At 36.0% G+C, this 25057-nt stretch overlaps 2 protein-coding genes and 1 long non-coding RNA gene across 4 annotated transcripts; 1 reads left to right on the top strand and 2 right to left on the bottom strand.

Annotated features, from left to right (window-relative positions):
- Positions 1 to 498: 498 nt before the first annotated feature.
- LOC148295971 (uncharacterized) lies at positions 499 to 2692 on the bottom strand. The gene is made up of 3 exons (XR_015834777.1): positions 2477 to 2692; positions 1439 to 1502; positions 499 to 707 (listed from the first exon to the last, which is right to left on the bottom strand). It is a non-coding gene; the product is annotated as an uncharacterized LOC148295971 (long non-coding RNA).
- Positions 2693 to 12483: 9791 nt separating this feature from the next.
- On the top strand, positions 12484 to 15620 carry LOC110755659 (Rrp15p protein). Its single transcript, XM_021956896.2, has 8 exons — positions 12484 to 13155; positions 13247 to 13348; positions 13454 to 13535; positions 13662 to 13681; positions 13821 to 13881; positions 14706 to 14785; positions 15106 to 15213; positions 15374 to 15620. Exons 1-8 carry the CDS (start codon positions 12709 to 12711, stop codon positions 15431 to 15433), a joined length of 960 nt encoding a protein of 319 aa, XP_021812588.2. The 5' UTR covers positions 12484 to 12708; the 3' UTR covers positions 15434 to 15620.
- Positions 15621 to 16100: 480 nt separating this feature from the next.
- On the bottom strand, positions 16101 to 20586 carry COL9 (CONSTANS-like 9). 2 transcript variants are annotated; one of them, XM_021956890.2, is made up of 6 exons: positions 20374 to 20586; positions 18817 to 19532; positions 18455 to 18682; positions 17365 to 17669; positions 16921 to 17056; positions 16101 to 16779 (listed from the first exon to the last, which is right to left on the bottom strand). In XM_021956890.2, the coding sequence occupies exons 2-5, from the start codon at positions 19402 to 19404 to the stop codon at positions 16921 to 16923; spliced, it is 1257 nt and encodes a 418-aa protein (XP_021812582.2). In that variant the 5' UTR covers positions 19405 to 19532; positions 20374 to 20586; the 3' UTR covers positions 16101 to 16779. The 2 variants fall into 2 exon arrangements, with proteins under 2 accessions (XP_021812582.2, XP_021812581.2); XM_021956889.2 differs by having other exon boundaries at positions 16101 to 16805; positions 20374 to 20585.
- Positions 20587 to 25057: the final 4471 nt, after the last annotated feature.

Here is a 25057-nt window from a genome sequence, read left to right as displayed (position 1 = left end):
TTGTCTATAGGGCTTATAATGGACTCAAAAGTTAGATTTGCCCTTAAAAAGTATGTCACATGCCATTGCGTGATTAAAATAGATGACAAATGTGATGAAATGAATGTGTTTGTACCATATCTGATCCTCCACTCATCAATTGACACGTGGATCACTTAAACTCCCCAAGTGCCCAAGACTCTGAACAATCAGCATCGGCTACCGATGGTATTGTCTCAAAGCAGCAAAAGGTCGCTACCGGCCCAGCACAGTCTACAATCGGTATTCCCTACCGATTCTGCAGAATCAACCTCGAAGCACCTGCCCGAAATATCTAAATACTCGTGTCAACCTCATAGGGCCCTCCCACGAGTCCCACATCGAAATTAAGTACTAAGAGCATACAAAATCCCCTCTATAAATAGGCCCATGTCACGCCCCGATTCGAAAATAGGGACTATCTCCGAATTAAGGCATGAATCATACCATAGTTATAAAAACAAACTCCGATAACTATGATATGATATAAATAGAGCCAATAATATTACAAACTTATTTTAATAAGTACAAAGTCAGAGTCACAGTAGCTCAAAGTTAGTTACACACACTACAGTAATATTCCACACAATTTATTCCTTAATAATTTTACAAACAGTATCTAACAACACTGATCTAGTCCTCTGGTGGAACTTCTCCTACCTCGGGATTTGCATTGAAACCTGCAACATCTATTAGGGTGTGAGCATTCTAATGCCAAGTAGAGTACTGTAACATCCCCCCCCCCTTCAAAGCCAGCTATCACCGCTAACCAAAGTGGCATGCATTACACAATTACAAAAATAAATAAGTCATGCATATGCGATGATGTCATGAACTCACTCCCTTCTAAACCCACTAATTCATACTTTAGAGCATCAAGCCTGCATGTCCCATACCATGCATTTTACCACTGTGGCTCCGAATACCCTAAAATACAAATTAGTGCCCATCCATCACTTACCCCAAGTTCATTTTGTTTACGAATTTCTCAACTTTCACTTTTTGTTAGAGGCCCTGCTCCCATCACCTTAATATATTCAAGCTCTGCTCCCGTCACCCGAATATATTCCACATTTTTTTCCTGATATATCTAAAGTCTTCTCCCACCCTCTAGATATACCTTAAACTACGCACAGACCCAACACAACTGTATTTGTGATCCATATGTAAATGCAGCTCAAATGTTTGTGGAATGATGACAATTCAAATAAAAACAATAATATTTCAAATTTATTCACACGGATAGTAATATTCATCAAACATCATATAATATTCAATAAACATCCATAAAACAACATTAGCATTCACTTAACGATACACACCAAGCAAAACAACACGATATTCATATTTAATATTATATATAAACACCAAGATTAACAGTGATATAGTCTAATCATTGGGGAAAAGTTAGAGACCCTACCTCGTATCCAAGAAGCTAAAAGGACGAAATTACCCTTCGGAGGTGGTCGGGTTCTCTCCCGTTCCTAGATTTGGATAAATAAATAAATAAATAAAATAACATAAATTAAGTTAGAAAAATCTAATTTTTATAAAAACATTTTTCTTTCTCAACATAGAGAGTGCACCCCACTCTCCAAGCTAAACCCCTCAAAAAGTCCCGAAACCTATACCGTCAGACTCGGATCGAGAAATCGAGTCGGATGGACTAAAAATATGGCGTCGGAGGCTGCCGGAACAGCCGCCACGCGCCGCCACTTTCCGGAGCCGCGAGTGGGCTTGTTCCGGTTACTGTTCATCGTCTTCAAAAATCCTGCAACTTCCCCTGTTTTTCCAGTTTTAATCCCAGATTTTTGTGAGACCTTTTGTCCAACCAAACGTCAACGAAAATGAGCAAAATCAATATGGTTTTGAAGCTTAGTATCTGTAGTTTCTAACCCAACAAACCAAACTGAAAACGGATCTAAAACGAAGGAGAAAACCAGCTCCAAAATTAGGCTCATTACTGGTTTTTCTGCAGAAAACAGACTTTTTTCCAAACTTTGCACAAGTGTTCAACCTATCAAAACTCAACCAAATTCGACGAAACTAATTTTTTTTTGTTCCTTTCCATGTCTAGTTTAAAACCCAACAATTTAATTCCTCAAACACTGAAAATATTGGGAGAAACAGAGATCCAAAGGGAGGCTCGCAGGCTGAAAATTTCCAGAAAAATAACATTTTCCAGATTTTGTTCAAAATTGTTTTCAACCATTCTAACACCCCAAGTGGTTCCTAAGGCTTCTAAAACTCTTCTAACTTCATACCTATCACTTGAACTCATCAAAACTCAAAATGAAACCAAAATCAACAACACCCATAGTTGAAAAAAAATGATGTATACACCCAATCCGAAAATAGAGGTTCAACCTCTTCCAATTCAATTGACTCAAATTATTCTCCAAGAGATTAAAATCACACAACCACAAGGTTAAAACCAGAAATTTCGAAATCAACTCACCTTAGAAACTCTCTTCTTCTCTTCCTCCTATCTCCTCCTTTCTTCCTCACCCCAACTTTCATTTATTTCATCCGAAAATTTATCTTAGTTTAGCAATTAATTTTTTTCTTAGCTTAGACTAGGTGAGTCATCTATCCTAGGTTTACAACTCACCAAATTGAGATCAAACCAGATTTTTTTGAAGGGATTGTATGGGGGAAGGGGGAAGGAATGAAGGAGGGAAGAAGGCTTGCTTACACGTTGCCTCCCTTTTTTTTTTCTTTTTTTTTTTATATTTTAATTTATTTTAATTTTAAATTATTTAAATAATAAATATTTTATTTTAAAATTAAATTTATTTATAACTCATAATTAAGTTAACCAAATATATTTTATTAATATCCTTTTATTTTATTTTTTTTTAATTTTTAATTTTTTTCCTAGATGTTACAGCCCCTTCACTACAATAAAAGAGTAAGACTTTTCAGCTTGACTTTTATACTAATATATTGTCAACAGCGAAAGCTCTTAGAAACAAACTTACTTTAGCATCGGAGGGTCTTAGGCTGGTTCCACAACGGTTCCATAGACCTCACGAATCTCTTCCTTCTATTCAGGATCAGCATATGAGGACAGGAAGAATCTGCATCCAACACTCAATCGATCTCTCGATCGTCCATGTCACTTGTAAGTTGCATTCATCTCTATCTGTTCAGTTTTGGTGCCAACAGACTGAATTGGCACATATGAAATAGTTGGATGACAAAAATGGAACGAAAATTAAGTAGAGGACCAAAATGAAACACTCGAGTATAAGTTCAAGGGCTATTGCATCTAAAACCTTGCTTTTGAAATATATTGAAAGTATTTTTATATCAAAAAGTACTTAACAAGGTGCTATTATCTTCTCAAATTTAGGAACTCCTAGTTGTTGAGCTATTATAGGAGTAAGATAGCTAGTTCACTCTAGTATGGTTGGAATTACTCTATCTCCTTATACTTAGAAACTCCTAGATGTTTCCTAAATTTTTCTTTTTAATAAGAGAGCTGAAACTCATTATATGAATTCAAACAAGGGCTCAAATACCCATTACGAATACCATGGTGCCATGACAACCTATTCATATGAGCAAAGATTGTTGAATAATATAAATCCCGCATTGGAAACTTAACTAAATAAAATACAACATATAATAAATGGTTCCACTAGTAATATCACCTGAACCTTTTGTGATAAAACCCCACACATACTAGGCTTTGTAGGTGGTTAAGTTGGGGACAATATCGATGTTGCTAGTAATGGATTGATGGCCCATCTCTCTGAAATTTAACATGGTGTCAGAGCAAGCTGATTGACTGGGTCTTTACCCTTACCCAACATGTGGTGTTCACATGTTAGGCTTGAATGTTTACCCTTACCCAATATGCGGTGTTCACGTGTTGGGTTTGAATGTTTGATTTTGATGTAGACTTGGCTCCATGTGTGGCCCACTATGTGATGGTCCCACATGAGGGGACGTGTTGAAGAATGTAAGTTCCACTTCGGAAACTTAACTAAATAAAATACAACATATAATAAATGGTTCCATTACTAATATCACCAAGACTTTTTATGATAAAACCCCACACCTACTAGGATTTGTAGGTGATTAAGTTAGGGACAATAATGGTGTTCTTAGTAGTGGACCATTAACCGGTCTCTTTAAAGTTTAACAAAGATAACATAAGGGGAGATCTGTAAGAAGGTTATATCCCAAGTCTTTATATATATATATATATATATAAGTGATAGTCTAAATGAAGGGTTTTTCACACACACACTCCCAAGGTGTCTTGGAAATTCGAAACTGAGACTACTGATATGCAAATCAAGGTCTTTTTTCACTAGGTTAGACCCCAGGAGTAAGATATGGTTGAAACACATTTTCTTAATAAGTTCTATTAGTTAGGTCTTAACTGCATAGGCAGCATAGTATGAAATTGTCACGACCCAATTCGAAAATAAAGAATATTCCCGAATCACGGCGTGAGTCATACCATAGTCATAAGAATAAAATCTTACAACCATGATATGATGAGAAATAGAGCCACAAAAATACAAATTTACTTAACATTACAAAATCAGAGTCACAGTAGCTTGTAATTAACTACACACTAAGATCTTTAACAAACGATTGACTACTTACAAATATTAATTTCACAAATCAACAATAAAAGCCCAGCAGCTTAGTTGAACCCGCTTCCTCAAACTTCTTCTTTAATCCTGCACAATCTATTAGGGTATGAGTATTCTAATGCCCAATAGAGTATCGGCAAACCCCTCAAAGTCAGCTATCACGGTTAATCAAAGTGTCATGCATCAAACAACACAAGATATACAAATTATGCAATCATACCAGATAAATAAATTTGCATATGCGGTGATGCCATGAACTCACTCCCTTCTAATCCCACTAATTCATATCCTAGGGCAACAAGCTTGCATGTCCCATACCATGTGTTTTACCACAGTGGCTCCGAATACCCTAAAATATGAACTAGCGCCCATCCGTCCCTTAACCCATTTTTCTTTTGTTTGCGAATTTCGCAACTTTCACTTATCATTAGAGGCCCTGCTCCCATCGCCTTAATATATTCAAGCTCTGCTCCCGTCGCCTGAATATATTCCACATTTAATTTACTTAGATATATCTAAAGCTTTCTCCCACCCCTTAAATATACCTCAAACAACAAACACACACACCCCAAACACCACTGTCTTTATGATGCATATGTAATGCAGCGCAAACATCATTTATCTCTGCAGAATAATAATATAGATAATAACAATAATATTCCAGGCTTAATCACATGCATAATAATATTTACTCAACGTCAAATAATATCCACGGAGAAACATCAACAATAATATTCACATAACATCAAATAGTATTCACCAAGCAATGCAACAATAATATTCATATTTATAGTACTATATATAAGCACCAAGATTAAAAGTGACATAGCTCAATCATCGGGAAATTAGGAAACCCTACCTCAAGTCCAGCTAGCTTAACCTTGTGCGGTTTCGTCCTCGAAAGTACGCAGAGTAGAACACCTAGTTAAGATAATTTACTGATTAAAATTTATTGGAAAAATAAGGAAACAAATTTGAGTGTCCTACTAGCGCACGTAGACCTAAAGTCCCAAAATACACTTGACAAGTTGTTTGACCCGATTGTTACTCCCTTAACCTCACATCCAAGCAAGCATAGAACCAAGCGTTAAGGAAAAACTAATCTATTTCCCTCCTATAATAGTTCTACTCTTTGGGATGTTTAAAATCAGGTGGTTCGGCTCTAGACTCATAAAGAAAATTTAAAACATCAATTTAAAACTAAAATTTCGGTTTTGCTAAACATTTGGGTTGGAACACATTAACTTTGAAAATTCACTACATATTGAGTTCAAATCAAAATAATGTAAAACTTTCCAGATCACAACTAGACATAGAAACATTAAAGATGTCAAAATTTGATTAAAAAATAGGGTTAAGGAAGCATGTCAAAATAGAAACCAAAACAGACTAGGCTGCATAATGTTTTTTTTTTTTTTTTTTTTTTTTTCAGGTTTGTACACTTTATTTTGAAAAATCACCAAAATTACAATTTACAATCAAACTGGATAAAACTTTCCAAATCTGAAGAAAATACGAGAAAGTAAAACATACTAAAATTTCATGAAAAATCCAAGTTTAGGAAGTTTTCAAATACTTACTTCAAAACATGGTATGCAGCAGAATCAAAACAATTCCAGCATGACAGTCTCTACTTTGAAATTTCACAAAAAAATCAATTTAAATTCAAATGGCACAAAACCAACTTTGAAATAACCCTTGAGATATTCATTTTGATGTAACAAAACCCCAAAATGAAATTGGAACAAAAATCACATCGAAATAATCTAGAACTTCACAAAAACACCCTTTGAAAGATATATATATATATATATACTTGAGGCATTCTAACCAACACTTGGTTTAAAATTAGTACTCAAAGAGACAATAAAAAGATGAGCTTCAAGCCTTCAAAGAATCATTTACTTGAGATGATAATGGCTAATTTGAGCAATTGAATGATAAGCCATTTGAGAGAAAGTACATATCTATAACAAGAAATTCAACATAATAACAAGTTTTGTTCACACCAATTTTTAGAGAGTTATAATGATTGCGTTTGGATGATCTTTGGATATGTTATAAAGAGGATAATTTGGAGTAACTATCATGAAGAAACCATCGTGTTTTGAGCTTTTGAAATGAGTGTTTTGGACTGAAAACGAGGGAAGGACCTAAGGTTGAAGACTATAAACAAGTTCCACTCTAAACATTCCCAAGGTGGCTATAGAAGTCCGATCAATCTGAAATTTTGATATGTTATAAGAGCAACTCCACCGGTTAGCTGAGCCCAAGGCTGGGGGGGGTAAAAAAAAAACTGACGTTCCAGCGAGGAGCCCAAGCCCGGGTTGGGAGTGGGACCCACGAAGACGGGCTGGCCCTCAGGCCAGTTCAGCCCGAGCTCAAGCCCGAGGGTTGGGTTGATGTCGTCAGCCCACTCATTTGATTTTTTTTTCTATTGCCACGTGGCGTCATCTAGGCTCTCCGATCGGATTTTTTCCTCCAATCCAACGGCAGCCAATTTTTTTGCAATAAAATACTGGAAAAAATTTGAAATTTTTTTAAAAAAATACCCAAAAATTAATGAAATTTTTTTCTATAAATACCAGCCAATTTTTTTTTTATAAATTTATCTGAAATTTGAAATTGAAAATTTTATCCGATTATGAGATATGAATAGTATTGACATGTAGGAACCCGAAAATTTTATCCGAAAATATTAACCAAATTAATTATTGAGGTAAAAAAATTTGTGAAAAAAACAAAAAAAAATGAATAGTAATTGCCCTTTACTGTGGCAACGGGTGGAAAAACACAGTATTATTTGCAAGGGCAACCACTATTCACGTGAATAGTGGCTGCTCTAGCTCCCCCCTTGCCATGGCAAGGGGCAAATGGGTGGAGTTGCTCTAATAGACAGCATTTCAAACAACTTTGATGAAGGAACGAAAGTCATTTGAGTACAGGAAATCACATAAACAAACTGAAACCGAGCATACTGCTGTGAAATCAGGAAATGGTAAACTCATTGTGATCATACCAACGTTTCAGAGCCTAAACTAGTCGGATTGAGCTGAAATTTGAGTATGTTATAGGAATCACGTAAATGAACAACTTTTATGAATAAAGTTTTCTCATTTGAGCTTCTGAAATTTGAGTTCTTGGCTGCTCCAAGGAAGTGACGAATTTTGGATTTTGAAGAGGAACAATAGAAGAATAAGGATGAAACTAAGGTGAATGAGGATGAAAGGATGATACAATGAATGATGAGGATAAGAGTGAATTTATGATTGAAAAGCCTTAGGCTAGGTGAGTCATCAAGTTAAGAAAGAGTGATGATTCAATGAATGGGGAGGAAGAGAATAAGAAAGACTCTTAGGCTAGGTGAGTCACCATTTTTAGACTAGGTGACTCATCCACCATAGGTTTACAACTCATCCCAAAATCAGATTTTTGAAGAGAATGTAAGTGGGAAGGGGGGGAAGAATGAAGGAGGGAAGAAATGCTTGGCTTACACGTTGCCTCCTACTTTCTTTCTACAAGGGTATTTTGGTAATTATCCACATATAGGGGTATTTTTTGGTCATTTTGGTCCAACTTCAAATTAAAAATACTTAATTTAATAATCTCAATCCAAAATCACTTGATAAAATACCCATAATCATTCTCCACAATTATATTATTTTTCACAAAAATATGAAAATCCACCTTGAATTTTTCGAGGTATTACAGAAATATCGATAATATCGACAAAATATCGAGGATATTTTGGATATTTCGAATCACGGATATTTCGAAACATATCCATGTACATATCGTATAAATATTGACACTATCGACGATAATATCGGAAATATCGATGTCGATAATTTCGCTCATACTTCAGCATTGGTGCAATATCGCTAAAATATCGAAAATATCGAAAATATCGATGCAAAGGGAAAAAAAAAGGAAAAAGAAGAAGAAAAAAAAAGGGGGGGAAAGGGAGAAAAAAAACACAAAGGGAATTTGAACCCTTCTCATTGTACTCCTCCAACACCTTAACCACTATATCACTTATGTTTTTGTGATAATATGCTAAAATATTTATATTTATATTGTTTTGTTTTGAATTCTTTTTGAAAGAATCAAATTTTCACATGAGAATGAATCTTTAATCCATTTAATGTTATTGATTATTTTATTATTCATTATAAGTACTTACATTACTAAATTTCCCTTCAAATTGATGCTTAATTACTTAAATCACTATAATTATTTTCTTTATCTACTATTTAATTCTTCCTTGGATAAATTTATTTATGTTCTTAGTTAATTTTCAATCTTTACTGTTATTTTTTAAGCATGGTAAAGTGCCTAATTTTCATGAAAAATCAAGTTGGTTTACATCTTTAATTATTTTTAAGTTTTGATAAATAATAAATATAAGAACGTGTACCATGTCCAGTGAATAATGTGAAATAAGGTTACTCATGTATCTTACCATGTAAAATATTGTACTAAAAAATGATAAATAAATTACTAGGGGGTGTTTAATTCTCTTTCATTAATTACTCCAGATTTTCTAAGTCACAGAGTTTGTCAGCTCGCAATATAATCAACTTAAATCACTCAAACCCACTATGCAATACATTTCCTTCCAATTTTTTGTGTCAAAATAATAGATGATTGACTAAATAAACTTCTTCTAAAGTTTCATTAAAAATTTCCATGTATTTATCACAATTTCCGTTATTTTTATTCAATTTTTATCGATATCGATATTTTCCCGATATTTCCATCAATATTTCTGTGTTTTTGAACCATCGATATTTCCAAAACTATCGATATTTAAGACCTTGATAAGCAGAGCATTTCATATTAACATCCACGACTAATATATGACCACTAAATCCAAGTGTCAAGGGTTAGCATTGGTAATAGAGTTTTAGCACTTAAGCTGAGAGTGGCATGATATGAGCATTGAGCATTAATCTGTGTATCGATTAGTACAGTTTGAATATTTCCTTCTCTTCTTTTCCAACTCGTTCGTAACTAAAAATATAATAGTTAAAAATGACCGTATAAAAAGAAAAAAAGAAGAAAAATGTTAGAAAGAGTGACACGCAACAAATGCACACTTTTCTTAAAATTCAGTCTTTTTCTAATACTTATTTGCAGTGGTGGATCCAGGATTTTCGGTTTAAGGGGTTACAATGTAAAAGTGTCGAGTTTTTTTTATAAAAAAATAACATTAAAAAGCATAAAGATAGCACATTTATTCAATTCTCCAAAAATTAGGATATGAATACGAAAATTAAAATAATATATTTATTAATTTTTATAGGGTAAATTACTCAAATGATCCCCAAACTTGTATGCGATTTACATTTTGGGGCCTGAATTAAATTTTTCGTTCAAATGGTCCTTCAACTCTATATTAATTACTCAAATGGTCCCACCGTCTAATTTTCTGTTAGATCTAACCAAATTTTAGGGTAAATAATGACCACTTTGCCCTCATATTTAACGGAAATATTGACAGAATGTAACGGTGGGACCATTTGAGTAATTAATATAGAGTTGATGGACCATTTGAACGAAAAATTTAATTCAGGCCCCAAAATGTAAATCGCATACAAGTTTGGGGACCATTTGAGTAATTAACCCATTTTTATAAATTATTATTGCACTAATATATTAGTTAAATATATCACTGAGCATAGACTAAATGCTGGGCTGGTCAATAGCTGTAAGGCCCCGTTTGGTTCACGGAATGGATTTGAGGGGAAATCAATTCCCATGTCATTTCCCAAGGAATGAGAATGAAAGATTCCTTTCCCGCGTTTGGTAATGTTGGGAAAGTAACCGGGAGATTTCACTTTGTTTCCTTTCCCATGTTTGTTTTGAGTAGTGTTGGCACTAATCTGAACAGATAGAGATGAGTGCAACTTACAAGCAAGATGGACGATCGAGAGATCGATTGAATGTTGGATGCCGATTCTTCCTGTCCTTGGATGCCGATCCTGAATAGAAAGAAGTCGAGACTCGTAAGGTCTATGGAACCGGTGTGGAACCAGCCTAAGACCCTCCGATGCCGAAGTAAGTTTGTTGTTTTAAGAGCTCTTGCTGTTGACCATATAGAAGTATAAAAGTCAAGCTGAAAAGTCTTGCCCCTGTATTGTAGTGAAGGGGCTCATTTATAGAGGGCATCTTGTGTGCTCTTAGTACTCATTTTCGATGTGGGACTCGTGGGAGGGCCCTATGAGGTTGACACGAGTCCTTAGATATTTTGGGCGGATACTTCGAGGCTGATTCTCTACAATCGGTAGGGGATGCCGATTGTAGACGAGTTGGGCTCGTAATGGCTGTTCGCAGCTTTGAGACAATGCCATCGGTGGCCGATGCCGATTGTCCGAGGCCTTGGGTACTTGGGGCGAGTTTATAAGATCCACGTGTCGTTGTACGAGTGGAGGGTCAGATATGGTACAAATAAGTAGGAATGGAAAACTAAATTTGTATAATTTTCCAATTATACCCATATTAAATCAAATAAAAAAAGAATGTATTTAATGATACGTAGTAATTATAAATTGTTCATAGAGACAAAATAGTCATGAAAATTGTGCATTGAATGTTGGCTCATTTTCCCAAACTTTCCCATGAAGAGGGAAAACAAAACCCAAGTTAAGAGGGGGGCTTCACTTTCCCCCTACTTTCTCATGTGCCAGGAATCCGTTTCCCATGCCTGGACTTCCCAAACATGGGAAAGCAATTGAATTCCCATTCCCAAGCCTCCTTTCCCATGAACCAAACGGCCCCTAAAAGACTTATGAATTTGTTTCGAAGGATCAAGCTTCAACATATCTATAGAGAGAGGAATGATGTAGCTGATGGGTTGGCTACTTGGAGTCACAATCTAGACTTGGGCTGTTACTATCTTGAGGAAAGTCCTGCCTGGCTTGGTTATTTATTATTGCTTGATCCAAAAAATAATAATAAAAAAGGTTAAAGGGGTTTTATTAATAAACATTTGGACCAGACTTTTTAAAAAGACCTACAAGTTATTAATAAAACTTTGGGCCATACTTATACATAACCCAGACTTTTCAAAAAAACCTACAACTAGTGAAACGGTGAGTTTCAACTAAACTAAGGCATAAACTAGGGCAAATACCAACATCATCTTCTTCGCTGCCTTTGCAACCCAAAAAAAATTCAAGTCGTGGTGCTACTAGAGTAGAGCAAATGCGTATGGAAGAAGTTTAGAGAGCAGCACAAGGCAAGCCAACAAGGGACTTTCATCGAGCACCTTGCACACAAGGGGTCACTCAGATAACGGCCAAGGGGTCGCCGATGGAGTCCACAACCAGATTTCTGGCATCCCAAGGGGACGTGACCCCTCTTATCCCAACGTGCGCCAGCCACTGCTTCTTTGGATCAACTACAGTTTACCTCCAAATTATGGGGTTATTAAAAATTCATACTCAACTTTTAGAGACCTGTTTGACTGATACCCCAACTTAATAAAACATTTCAAAAGACACCCTTCATTAATAAGCCCTTTAAAAATTCTATTAACGGATAATGTGACAAAAGTGAATCTCAATTTTTGTGTTGACGTAGCATCCAAGTAGACTAAAAATTAAATAAAAAAATTATCTTTTAATAAATATAAAATAAAAAACAAAAATACTTAAACCTTATTTCTTAAAATACGTCACACGTGTGCTGTCTTGTATGACTACCAAAATTATCGCTATTTGTCACTAATTACCAAAAAGAAAAGTATATTTTTCAATTGTTTTTAAACTTGTGACAGCCTTTTTTATTTTTAAATTGATAAATAAGGATTTCTACAGATATTTTGGTGAAAAAAAGAAGAAGAAAGAAAGGGGGTTTTTCGTAAAACCCTGCTAACCTAGCTAAGCTTACTCTTTGCAGCCCAACCCGCCAGGTAAAACCCTAGCACTCTCTCCATCGTTTCCGGTTTTCATTCCTGGTCCAAAAGTCTCTGTGACTCTACAATTAATTGTCACAAGCAATCAAATTTTGAACTCTCCCCCATTAGCAGCAGCCAAAAGATTAGACCTTGATTCGGTTTGGAGCACAAAAATCCATGGCCGAAGAAACCCATATGGCAGAAGCAGCAAGCGAACCAAGGAAGAGGAAAATTGGGAAGAAGAAGGGTTCCAAGGCTAAGAAGAAAGCAAAGATGTTACAGTCAGCGGAAGGCATTAGAGCCATGAAGCCTAAGAAGATTGACAAGAAAATGCAGAAACTGTATCGGAAACGAGCCCGAGACTACAATTCAGAGGACGAGTCCGAACAAGACAACGCTACACCTTTGGGCAACAATGAGGATGAGCTGATTGGTGGGTCTTCTTCAGGAGAAGAAGCAGAGAAAGGTGGCAACCACAGTGAAAGGAATGTGGATAATGGGTTCTCAGATGATGAGGAGCACGGTGAGATTCTGCCCGGAATCATGAGATTTACGGAGGGTAGCAATGCGTTTAGGTTGGCATTCAGGAGTATAATAAAGAAGACTGTTCCCGAAGATGTTTTGGTGAGATAGAATTGAACTCTAATGTCTAATTGTTTAGGTTTTGGGATTTTTTTGTGCGTGTTTAAAGTAACAAACTTCGAGTGCTTCGCAGGGGCCGGTGTTATCGGGGCAAAAGAAACTTGTTGCAGAGAAGCTTGCTGAAGAGGAGAATGAGCGCAAGGTCAAGGGTGAGGCTAAGAAGGAAAAGCAATTGGTAATTCATATCTTCAATTTGTTTTTATTGTAATGTGTATGAATGTATCTGCAACTGTATGTTTACGGTTTAATGCTTACTTGTTAGTTCCTTTTAATTTAATAGGTAATAGAAAAGGGGCATGTGAAGCCTGCCAACTATTTGGACTCGCATGAGAAGTTTCTAATTGGTGTTGCTACGAAAGGAGGTACCCCATTTTTATCCGCTTGGTTAAGATATATGTGATCAGAGGTTATTTCTCTTATGGGCATTATCAAATTTCTTCTCATACTGACTTAATTCACATTTACCATGTGCAATGCTGGACTCTCAGTGGTCAAGTTGTTCAATGCTGTAAGTTGCTTTATGAGAATCTAATCTTGTTTGCTTGTTTTCAAACCTTAAATTTTAAAAATTTAAAGATTTTTTGTTTTGATAAGATTGTATTCTGCTGTCACATTGAATCGTGAGTTCCTATTGGTGTCTAATGCAGGTCAACAAGGCACAAAATGCTCAGAAAGGACTGAATCCTTCCAAGTTTAAAGATGCAAAAGGTGTGCTTTTAGCACTGCAGCTACAATTTGAGAACCCTCACTCTTCTTGCCAGTTTACGTTAGGTTTTTAGATATCAACTATGGACTTAAGTTGGTTTTAAAATTTTAACTGAAAATGAAAGTAATATGTCGGTATTACAGTCTAATGTGAGATTGGAAGCATACTTGTCATCATATCAATATAAACTTTTCTCCTCGACCCCCCCTCCCATCCCTCCTCTCTCTCTCTCTCTCTCTCTCTCTCTCTCTCTCTCTCTCTCTCTCTCTCTCTGTGTCTGACACACACACACACACACACACACACACCCACACACACCCACATCTCATAGTTTATGTATCATTGTCGGATTTGTTACTTTTTCATTAGGTATTCTATTGTTTCTCATATCTTGGTTGCCTTTAAAAACGTTGGTTTGAATTCCGCATACTAGGTGCACACAAAATCACCATAAGCATTCAACCTCTGTAAATAATACATATTATGGCAAGTTATGTTCTGCTTATTTTGAAGTGCCATGTCATCATATCCATCTTTTGACTTATCTCCCCTGAGACAAAAATTGCAATGCCTTGTCATATGTACCTACAAGCATTGAAACTAGAGTGGCATGAATCTAGCTTATCGTCATTTTTGTATATGAAATATTTCCTTATTCCCATGCATCTTAGTCCCATGTTGGGACAAGTTGATCAGTCCCATATTTGTTTAGGAGACTCATTGAACACATGTTTTGCTAGTCAGTGGCTATGTTTGAGTTTAAAATGTGGAAACCTTGGTTCCACTTGTTTGTTTAATCTAGTCATTGTTGTCTAAATGTTTCCAGTGATAAAAAAGCGGAGAAAAGAAGCCTTCTTTTCAGAGTTGGGCAAAACGTCCTCCCGAGGTGCTAGTGCCTCTGCAAAGGTTGGTTCCTTTTTCCCTTATCAGTTTCTTGCATTATGCCACAGCTTTTTAGCATCTTGACGTTTCTTACGGGTGGAAGGAATGCTTGTAGACATTCTCGTTTCTTACATTCAAATATTTTAACCATCATATATTGTTGCTCCATGATTTGTTTGGTGGAATAATCTGAAATATAATTATATTCCTACCTCGTGGTTATGTGAAATTGTGATGGTAGACCTAAACTAAGATGCGAACATCTTTGGTAGTGCCAAATTGCCAATATATTTTTCAATCATCTTTCTTGTGGGTCTTATATATGAGAATGATTTAACATGCAGGCTCATACGTCTAAAGGCCTGGTGGATGGTGAAGGGCCCGCCTGGGCTCCATTACGAGATAATTACATGCTCACAAATTCCAAGTTGAAGGACTGGGATAAGATGCCGGTAAGGATCTTTAATCACATCTTGTTAAATGTTACACTTGTCAAGCGCTCTCTCTCTCTCTCTCTCACACACACACACACACACACACACACACAGGGTGCATGGCCTTCTATTAGGTATTATTGTTTCCAGTGACATTTGCTCTGCAATCTATGTACAGGACACAGTTGTGGGAGATGACATTGGAAGAGTATCTGAAGATAGTTCTGATGATGATTAATGCTGTGGAACTGCTCAAACAGCTACATGCCTATTGTTTGTTAGGCAGAATTTTTGTCAACTTAATATGTTTTCCTTATTGCTACTGCATAGGAATTTTGTTTTCCATTTTTATTAGTTGTTATGAATCACTGCTTCAAGATGCTATGGCCAAAGTATGTATATGATCACTCTCTTCTCCTGTTTCAGTGTCTGGCTCCTTTTCATTTGTGCTAGTTTTCTTTTACCTTTAGGATTTTTTGGCCCAGCAACTTACAGGAACAGCGAATCAATATTCTGGATTTGCTTGACCTCAATATTTTAATTTTACACATTTTTAGGCATTCTACCGTCACACCTGGTATAAGGGTTGGGCTCTTAGATACAACAACGGGCTCGATGTGGTAGCATCGACCTTTGTAAAGATCAAGACTAGTAAGACCTTTGTAAAGATCAAGACTAGCAAGCCCCGCATCGACCTTTGTAATGATCAAGACTAGTAAGCCCGTCAGTCCTCAAGCTGGATGATGAAAAATTATCATGTCCTAGGCATTTGTGGCCTACAACCTTAGCAAAAGGCAAAATTGCCGATTTCTAGTATATTTAATCAGGGATCCGGATCAAGCAGATAATGACAGAAAAAACAAAACAGGGGAATTTGATCCCCACAATAAAGCAGCTATAACCACTAGAGTTACAAGGTGAACTGTATTCCAATTAAAAAACCTTTTACATCGATGGCAACAAAAACAAATAACGCCCCCTCCCCTATTGGTATAAAGATACTACAAACTATTCTCCCCTAACTGCATAAGTAACCATCCTCTGTTCCTGTGTACCCAGGTCCACAAAAAAGAAACTGCAATTTACAACTTCAAGTTTAAAGTCTGCCTAACAATGGTTTTAGGTCAGATCTCATAACACTCAACTGGCATACATACAGATCCTGTGCATGTCAAACGAACAGAAAAAGAGAAGGAAATAATTGCAGGCTATTCTACTGACAAGGCAATTACAAGTTTGGCCACCCAAGATGTCATGGCAGGCACTTTTTATAGAGGTCATCAGACCAGCAGGACAAAAATATAATAACTGAGATAATCAACACGAAGCATATTATGGCTGGAAGACCAACATGAATCCTCCCTGGAGAATGATTGAACAGATGAACTTTGCCCAGAGAAACAGAACGGGAGAGGAAAGCTCATAGCTTAAAGGACAGGGCAGGCTATTCGATCCGGATAATGTCATTATCTGTCAATCCGTAATGGTGATATGGAATCAGAAATCTGCTCCTCCACTTCATTAGTGAAGCACCAGAACCTGGCTTTTTGCATCAACCCTCTTCTCCCGATGGAAACCAAGGCCCTGTGATACAATCATACAGCTTGTCACTGCACAAGGAAAAGATGCATTAATTTCATTCATTGTTAGGTGATAATAAGTGAGTCTTTCCAATCAAACAGCAAGTGTTTCTTTTGCTTTATAAAGCATAGTTAAAAATTGTACTCAGTAGCTTCTGGTTCTGGCCTGGTTCAAGGGGTCATAATCATAAGCTTCACCAGCTTTAATGAAGCGCCCTTTCACACGCTTTCTTACATCAGCCCTTGCTTTGCGAGAAGCATACCTCACCCTTTTGTCAAACCTATTGAAAAGACAAACAAAAAAAAATGTTTAAAAGACAGAACAGCAAGCAAAAGTATTTCCTGACCAGATAAGAATTCTGTGAAAGTGCAACGACTTCAGCCAGAGGAGAGTGCAGAAGAAAATCAAGATACACTGTATCATTCAATCTACCATAAATGGGAAATGGTCATACAAAGTGGTGAAGAAACTAGAAAAACAATGCAACTTGGTAATAAATGAATGAAGAATCATTACAGACACGGGCATACAGTGTGTGTATGTGCATGCTTGCACGTTAATATATCCAACTTCTGGAAGTACACTTACTTGCGTGCCTTTTTCTTTTCCTTGTAACGCATAACAGCATTACTACGGTTAGCTGATTGCATGGAACTCTCAGGGCATGGAGGACACCATGGCGGCTCTCCCATGAGAAGCATTGAGGAAGCCCCACAGTCTTGACAATCTCCAGCACTACTCTCTCCAGTAACACCCGAAAATGAAAGGTTTGATTGTGCTTGTTTTGCCGGAAAACAAATAATTGGGTCAGTTTTTGTACTCATTACAGAATCAGCTGATGCTGCATTACTGCATGCTGGCTGTAAAGCATTTACCAGTCCAACTGAAGACCCCTGGAAAAAAGCACTAATAGTTAACCACAAATACATTTCATAAACCCCATTTCAGACATGCTTTAATAACAACAGTTCAACAGTAGGAAGTATTTATAAATAAAAAAAGGAAAGAAGGAAAAAACAACAAAGTTTAGTATGGCCACTTGCCTTCAAAGATAAAACTTTGGTAGCCAAAGCACTCATTTTATACACATGACTTGTTTAAAAATACACTTTTTCTCTTTTGACAAGTACAATAAACAATAGTTCGATGAAATGATTTCTAAAAGTAAATTCCAACTGCCATCACAACATTATTTTTCCTCATTTCATCAAACCATTATTGATACAATAGTTTTCCAAATGCATTTTCCAGCATAAGTTGGAAGAGCAACTGACAGTATGGCTTTGTTCAGACTAAAGAACTACCCTTCTTCTCCAGTATACTGACATACACATTTAAAAAATGGTAAAAAGCCTACTTTACTAATGGAACAGCCACACATACTTTATACTTAAGCCAGTCCAAAGTTCTGCAGATAAAAAACTAGCATACGTAATGAGGCTGCTGTGAGAATTAGAAACATCAATGGACTACCAATAATCACTATTTTTTGTTTGGTATAATGTAGTTCTGTAGTTGATTATTTCAAAGTAATATGGCATAGTTAGTTTTCTAGCTACATAAGAGAGCAATTTCCAGTTATACAGTAACAAAGTTCAGGACAAGGGCCTAAGCAATGAACAAAAGCAGTTCAAGAAAGTCCAAGCAACATTAAGCAATAAAAATGAGATGAAATTACCTCAGCAGCACCCACATCCTGATAATTGGAATTACCCTTGGACATGTTCTTTGCCCCAAACAAGCTATCAATCCCACCATTCTTGAAAAGCTCTTCAGAGTGATTAAGAGATACACCAAATAATTCTTCATAATTTTCAAGATTCAAATCCATTTCATCCATATCGAAATCATCATAAAGGTCATCATCTTCAGGGATTACAGGACCTTTGGTCCCATGACAGAATAACTGTATATTAATAACATGAAATAAAGGTCATTGATGAAAACACTATCAAACTTAGAACAAATCATACAGATTTAGAGAAGAATTTTTTTTAGCCAATGTTGCATTAAGATAATAATTTTGAGACTTATAATTACCTTGGGCAATGTTGCATTTTCAGATCCGCCCTGCTGGCCAACAACATGAGTAGCAGGGTTAAGTTCAGGCACCGAAGAGGAACCAACAAGAACACTGGACTTATCATCGGAATGCACACCATTCACTTCAACTGTACCAGATGCATTTTGTTTAGTGTTACTTTCTGGAGGGCTCCAAGCACTTCCAGTGCTGTTCTCTGCGATGCTCATCAATCCCATTTCCTGCTCGCAAGCAGATTCGCCTGCAGCAGGTAAATCTAAAACGAATGACCAGATAGAAGACAGTTCAGAAGCTGATGGGCAGCCAGAGTAGCAATTGAGCGTTTGCCTCTTATGTGCTGAAGCTGAGGTAGATGTTCCATGACCCATCCAATCACAATTCTGACAAAGAGACACTCTCTCTTCTGTGCATCTTACTAATGCAGGTTGTGAATTGCATCTTTCACAAAGAAGTGTTCTTGAATGACGCCTAGACAGGGCATTTGCAGAGTGGACATTTCGGTCACATGATAAACATAAGCACGCCGCATCAGACCGGCAATACACCATGGACCTTTGATCCCCACAAAAATCGCATATGTAACCCATGTTTCCACTGACTCTTTCTCTCCTCTTCTAATCAAAACTTGTCCAGTTTTGTCCAAACAATTTATCAATCTAACTGACACCAGCTTCTTAGAAAGACCACAATTCTGCTCAGTGTGTCTTAGTGCAACCTTCAAACAACGTCATAGAGAGATATTCAGTATTATTACTGTCAAAATATCTTAGAGGAAGAAGACGAATAAGTTTTTTGTAGAAAAGGAAATTTAAACAACAAAAATGTTCTTTTTCCTGTTTCCTATTGAAATTGAAACAAGGAGGTTACTAAGTTAATTCTAGACCTCATGGCCGCGCATAAAACTTTCCAGATCAACTTTTTCTCTTGTCTAAGAGATGGTTCGAGTACTAATCTGAAAACTTGAAAATGAATTTTAAAAAAGAAATTTTTTTTTGTCAAACACGGTGAGTAAGGATCCAAAATTATTTCAGCTTCAGCATATGAAATGATAACACAAAAAACTATGAGAAGGAAATAAAATACATGATTTCAAAAAACAGCTTCACAAATAAGTTTATTTTTAGTAATAAAGAGAAGCAACGAAATTTTCATCGAAAAATAAAACAAACAAAATTTGCAGATATTTGGACAACAAGGAAATGAAAGCTGCAAGTAAAAAAAAGTGAATAAATTTGACAACTTTGCATCACCCAGAAACAAAAGAGATGAGCTTTTCAGTGAACAGATTAACAAGTTTCCAGCCCCACAAAAAGAAAACAGAATTGAAGGACTAAATCACAAAGATTAGCTTCATACTTCTCATGGAACCAAAATGAAGAAAAGGGTAATTTAAGGACCAATCTCTCACCATGTCCAGCATATCAACAAACCCACCAACATAGGAAAAACTCAGAAGAAATCTATTACAGAACCCAGAAAAGCTTTGAACTAGAAATAAGCCTGAAAAGTAGTAACTGAAAATTTAACAGACAGAGAGTGCATTCAGGAAACTTTACCGTGGCATGAGAGAGAGGACAAGATCGGTAGACGGATTTTGATTTTTCTTTTAACTAACTGATTAAAAGTTGGAGATTTAATAAAAACTCTACAGGGCAAAGGAACCCTAAGATAGGAGCTTTTTTCCAAAAATTTCTATGTGAGATGGAAAAGATAGAAAGACTGGATATGGGGTTTGGGTTGAGGGGTGGGTGTGAGCATAAGCATAATGTTTTTTGTCAGAGGCCAAAGATGGTGACTTCAGCAAAGTTGATAAAAAGTGCATTACTTATGTGGGTCCCTGTCCTTTTCCCAGTGAAAGGAAAAGTTAGGCCTTTCCCTTTTCCAGGTCCCTCCATCAATATAAATCATATTTAATTTTGCAAGCTACTCTCATATCTCTCTGATTCTCTGTTTTCTATTTTTGACATTATTTTTTTCCATTTGGAAATAGAAATAAGGTGAAGCTGTTAAAAGGTACATCCACATGGTCTTTCCAATCTATTGGCCTAATTCCTCATAAAAAAGAAAATCAAAAATCAAAATCTATTGCCTAATTCCTGATCATATAAAAAAATCTATTGGCCTAATTCCTCATTATAAAAAAAGATATGTGGCCTAATTCTCATTAAGTGGTTTGTCATGTGTCCTAATCCTTTCTTTTACATCTGTCCCTCCATAGTCTTTTGTTTTTGGTCTTAATTTTTTGTTTATCGTTTGCTTTTGATGTTTTCTTTGTTTATGTTTTTTTTTTAAATCTCTTTTTTTTCTTTTCCTTTTAAGGCATCCATTTGATAGGCGCCCATCCAATCCAATATCCAAATGGGTACTTTTCTTTCGTACTCTCTTAATGCTAACATCCCATAAATCCGATCCTTAAAGCTCTAGAAACCTCAATGAGTGTCGATGAGGCAACATGGCACCAACAAGACTCTCAAAAAGTGAAAATAAAGTCTCATATGGCATTCAACAATAATAGGTGGATAATGATTATCATCCTGTCATAACTCCATGACATAATATAAGAACCCACAAAAATACCCTACAAATAATACACTTTTACTTGTACCATAACTTTGGTGCATCACTATCACATTGCTTACCATGTATTGCATCTTAAACATGCTAATTATAGTTTAAAAATATCTCAAGAAACAAGTCGTACATGATGAATTGGATGGTACTCTTAAGGTTATTTGTGGGTTTATATAACTTGGTGTATAAATTATATACCCTTTTCTCAATATGACGTTTCATGCTTATTATAACATCAAAGCAATGAAAATTTTCTAAGATTATGAATCATTTCTGACTATTAATGATATACAGATCTCGCGTATAAAACAGTTAAATTATGATTGTCTATCATTATCAATTGATTAATGTATGGATGGAAAATGAAGAGAGCATGCATCTATTAGCTTTCGTTTTCTCATCCCCAATTTCTTCCTTACAAATGGGCAAATCCCAAAGAAGTTGGAAGCAACAAGAAAAAATGGCAGATGGCAGTGTTTAGGAAGTTGAGTAATAATAATGCATAGTGGAGGAGGAGGAGGAGAGAGTATAGAAGGATATGATGATGGAAGGAGAGATGCTATGAAGCAAAATACCATGTGGACAGATAAGGCTGGGAAAATGGCTGTGTGTGTGTACGTAATCAAAAGCCCACTTGAATGGACAAAGAAAGGACCTGTGAGATTCAACCCCACTTTCACAAAAAGTGCTACCCTTTTTCCTATCTTAATACTATGTTGGGATATTTACCCAACTACCCTTCCTCCTGCATAATTGACTCCCTCACCGCCTGCCACGTGGCCCCTCATAATATGATAATATCCTCCTCCCCTTCCCTTCATCCCTCCCTCCCTGGACTATCTCCCAGTCACGCCGCTGATAAAGGTCAAAAGGCAGCCAGCATGGCATTGAAGTCCAGCAAAGAGAAAATAAAATTGTTGACCTAAATTCACATTCCATAACTTTTTATCGTTAAGCATAATTACCTGCATATTTTTAAATATATATATATAACGAGGATAGAGGTTTTTCTCACTGGGCTAGATCCGATTGGCAATTACATATTAATTTTTAACACAAAACTCAAAATTACTATTTTATTTTGTGAAAAAGTGAATGAAAACTAATATGTTTTTGTCATGCATGAACGGTAGTGAGGGAAACTCAAGATGGTGCTCGTTGACAAGTTATCCAATGGAAAAAATAAAAAAAGAAAAAAAAATCCTGCAATTTGGGATTTGGCAAAGTGGAAATTTCAACTAGATCCTTGAAAAGATCTCTGTCCAAGACACTTTTTAGTGACCCATAAATAGAATTTCCCATCAAATAGGGGTAAATGGTCCACCGAGGCAACTACAGATTGAAACAGGTGGAGAGCCATTGACTAATCAACCAAGATATTTCTGAGATAGACCAAGAAAATATCTTGTGGCTTTTGGTAAGCTGCCAAGACAGATTAACTGTCAATTTATATTTTTAGAAATATCTAGTCGACTTTGCACCAACAAAATTCTGACAGATCCAGCAAAAAAAAAACAAAAACAAAAACAAATCTGATAGGGAAAAATGTAGCAAACATATCCTTTTTGGTCTTTAAAAAATCTCACTTCCAAAACCTGATTTTCACACAAAATTTTTTATTTTATTTTTGTCTAAAACAATATCCCCTTTTTATTAAGAGCACTTCCACTAGTAATTGTTTTGATGCATTCCCATCTATTACCATGACAATAACTATTCACATGAGATATGAGAAGATGAATTTGTATGGAGTTTTGGTGTGGGAAGTGAAGAATAAGGCTAGGTATTTATAGAAAAAAGTTCTGAATTTCTTTATATTTTTTACAGTTTTTTTACAATTTAAATTGACTGTTGACGTCACACTGACGTCATCATGAGGTTAGCTTGCCTAGGTAACAACCCAGGCAAGTTTTGCCTTTAGGCTCGCGCAGGCTTGGGTATGGCCCACTGCTGCCTGGACCATTTGTGCTTAGCGTGGACGTTTTTTCCGAAGGAGCCCCCTTTGGCAAAAGAGACCGGTGCTGCTCTAAGGAATTTAAATTGTACTCATTTCAATTCAATATCTCACTTTCAATTTATAAAGGGTATACTTAAACTAGGGGTGGGCATGGTACGGTGTTGGGCTCGTACCGCTACCGATACCAGAAATTAAAACTGGTATGGTTCGGTATGGGATTATAGTTTGCTAAAGTTGGTACTATACCATACCGTACCAAATCGGTATCGGTATGGTACGGTACCATTTCGATATCGGTATGGTACGATACCATTTCGATATCCAAATAACACAACTCAAAAATGAACCAATTCAATATTCAACGACCTATTCATTCACCAAAATATGTGATGCCTAAGTTACAGATTCAAATATTCAACAAATTCAATATCCAAATCCTAATCAGCCAAATCAATATCCATCAATAGATTCAATATCCAAATCAACCAAATCAATATCCCTCAACAGATTAAATATCCAAATCAACCAAATCCAAATGGTTAAAACTCATGCTTTATGGCTTACAAACCGAAACAAGTGATAATTATGCCTTATGGCTTACAAAATTACAAACACAATTCAAACAATAATGACAAAGAATTAACAAAAATCAAAATAAACCCCAAGATAAAGTTTCTGCTTCACATGCATATACCACAACAGGCACCAATTTATAAAAACCTCACAAAGCAGCAACCAATTTAGCTCAGGTGGCCATTGGGATGGATAAAAACAGAGCATCAGCAACCAATAAAAACATCAGGCACCAATTCATGATGTAATTAACAAAAATAAATGCCGATTTTGTATGTGAAGGAGAATCTTCGAGTCCTATGCAGCTCCATACCCATACCAAAGCTCAGTCAATTTTTAACAAAGCTGAGAATGGAAACTATTAAAATAGTAACAAAGCAAAAGTTGCATGCTTGGTTTATTTTTACATACAGATTCTTGTTCTTATCTTGATGAGAACAAGTTCTCTCTAGTTTTCATAACACTTTAAAAATAAAAATTATACTTCGGTACGGTACAGTATTGACCAGTACCAAATACTTGGTATCGCTACCATACCATACTCCCATGGTACAGTGCGGTATCGTACCGAATATCTCCTCATGCCAAATGAAACGGTATGAAATCGGTATGGTATGGTATGGTTCGGGTATGGTTTCGGTATTTCGGTTTAGATGCCCATCCCTAACTTAAACTATAACAATTCTTGCATCTAGAAAGCTTTTCGTGCATTCTCCAACACAAAATAAAAATTTGTTATAACCTTAAGGCCTCATTTGGTTTGCAGAAAAGATTTAATGGAAAGTAATTCCCCATGTCTTTTCCCATGGGATGAGGAATAGAAGATTTCTTTTCCATATTTGGTAATGCTAGGAAAGTAACCAGAAAATATCACTTTATTTCTTTTCCCATGTTTAATTTGCGTAGGAATGTAAAATAAAGTTGTTTAATTTTCCAATTATACTCATATGGAAAAGAAAAAAAAAACCATTTATTGTAATTCTGAGTTGTTAATGAGGACAAAATGATCATGAAAAATGTACATTTAATACTGGTCAATTTCCTGAGTGATTTTTTATGTTAAAATAGCCAAAATTGGATGAAATGGTATTCCCAACAACATATGATAGAATCTTGTTCCTTGTTTTATATTCCATTTA

Source organism: Prunus avium, chromosome 3, assembly GCF_965620075.1.
Source record: "Prunus avium chromosome 3, drPruAviu1.hap1.1, whole genome shotgun sequence".
NCBI classification, from domain to species: Eukaryota; Viridiplantae; Streptophyta; class Magnoliopsida; order Rosales; family Rosaceae; genus Prunus; species Prunus avium.
This window is presented reverse-complemented; position numbering and strand designations above follow the sequence as displayed.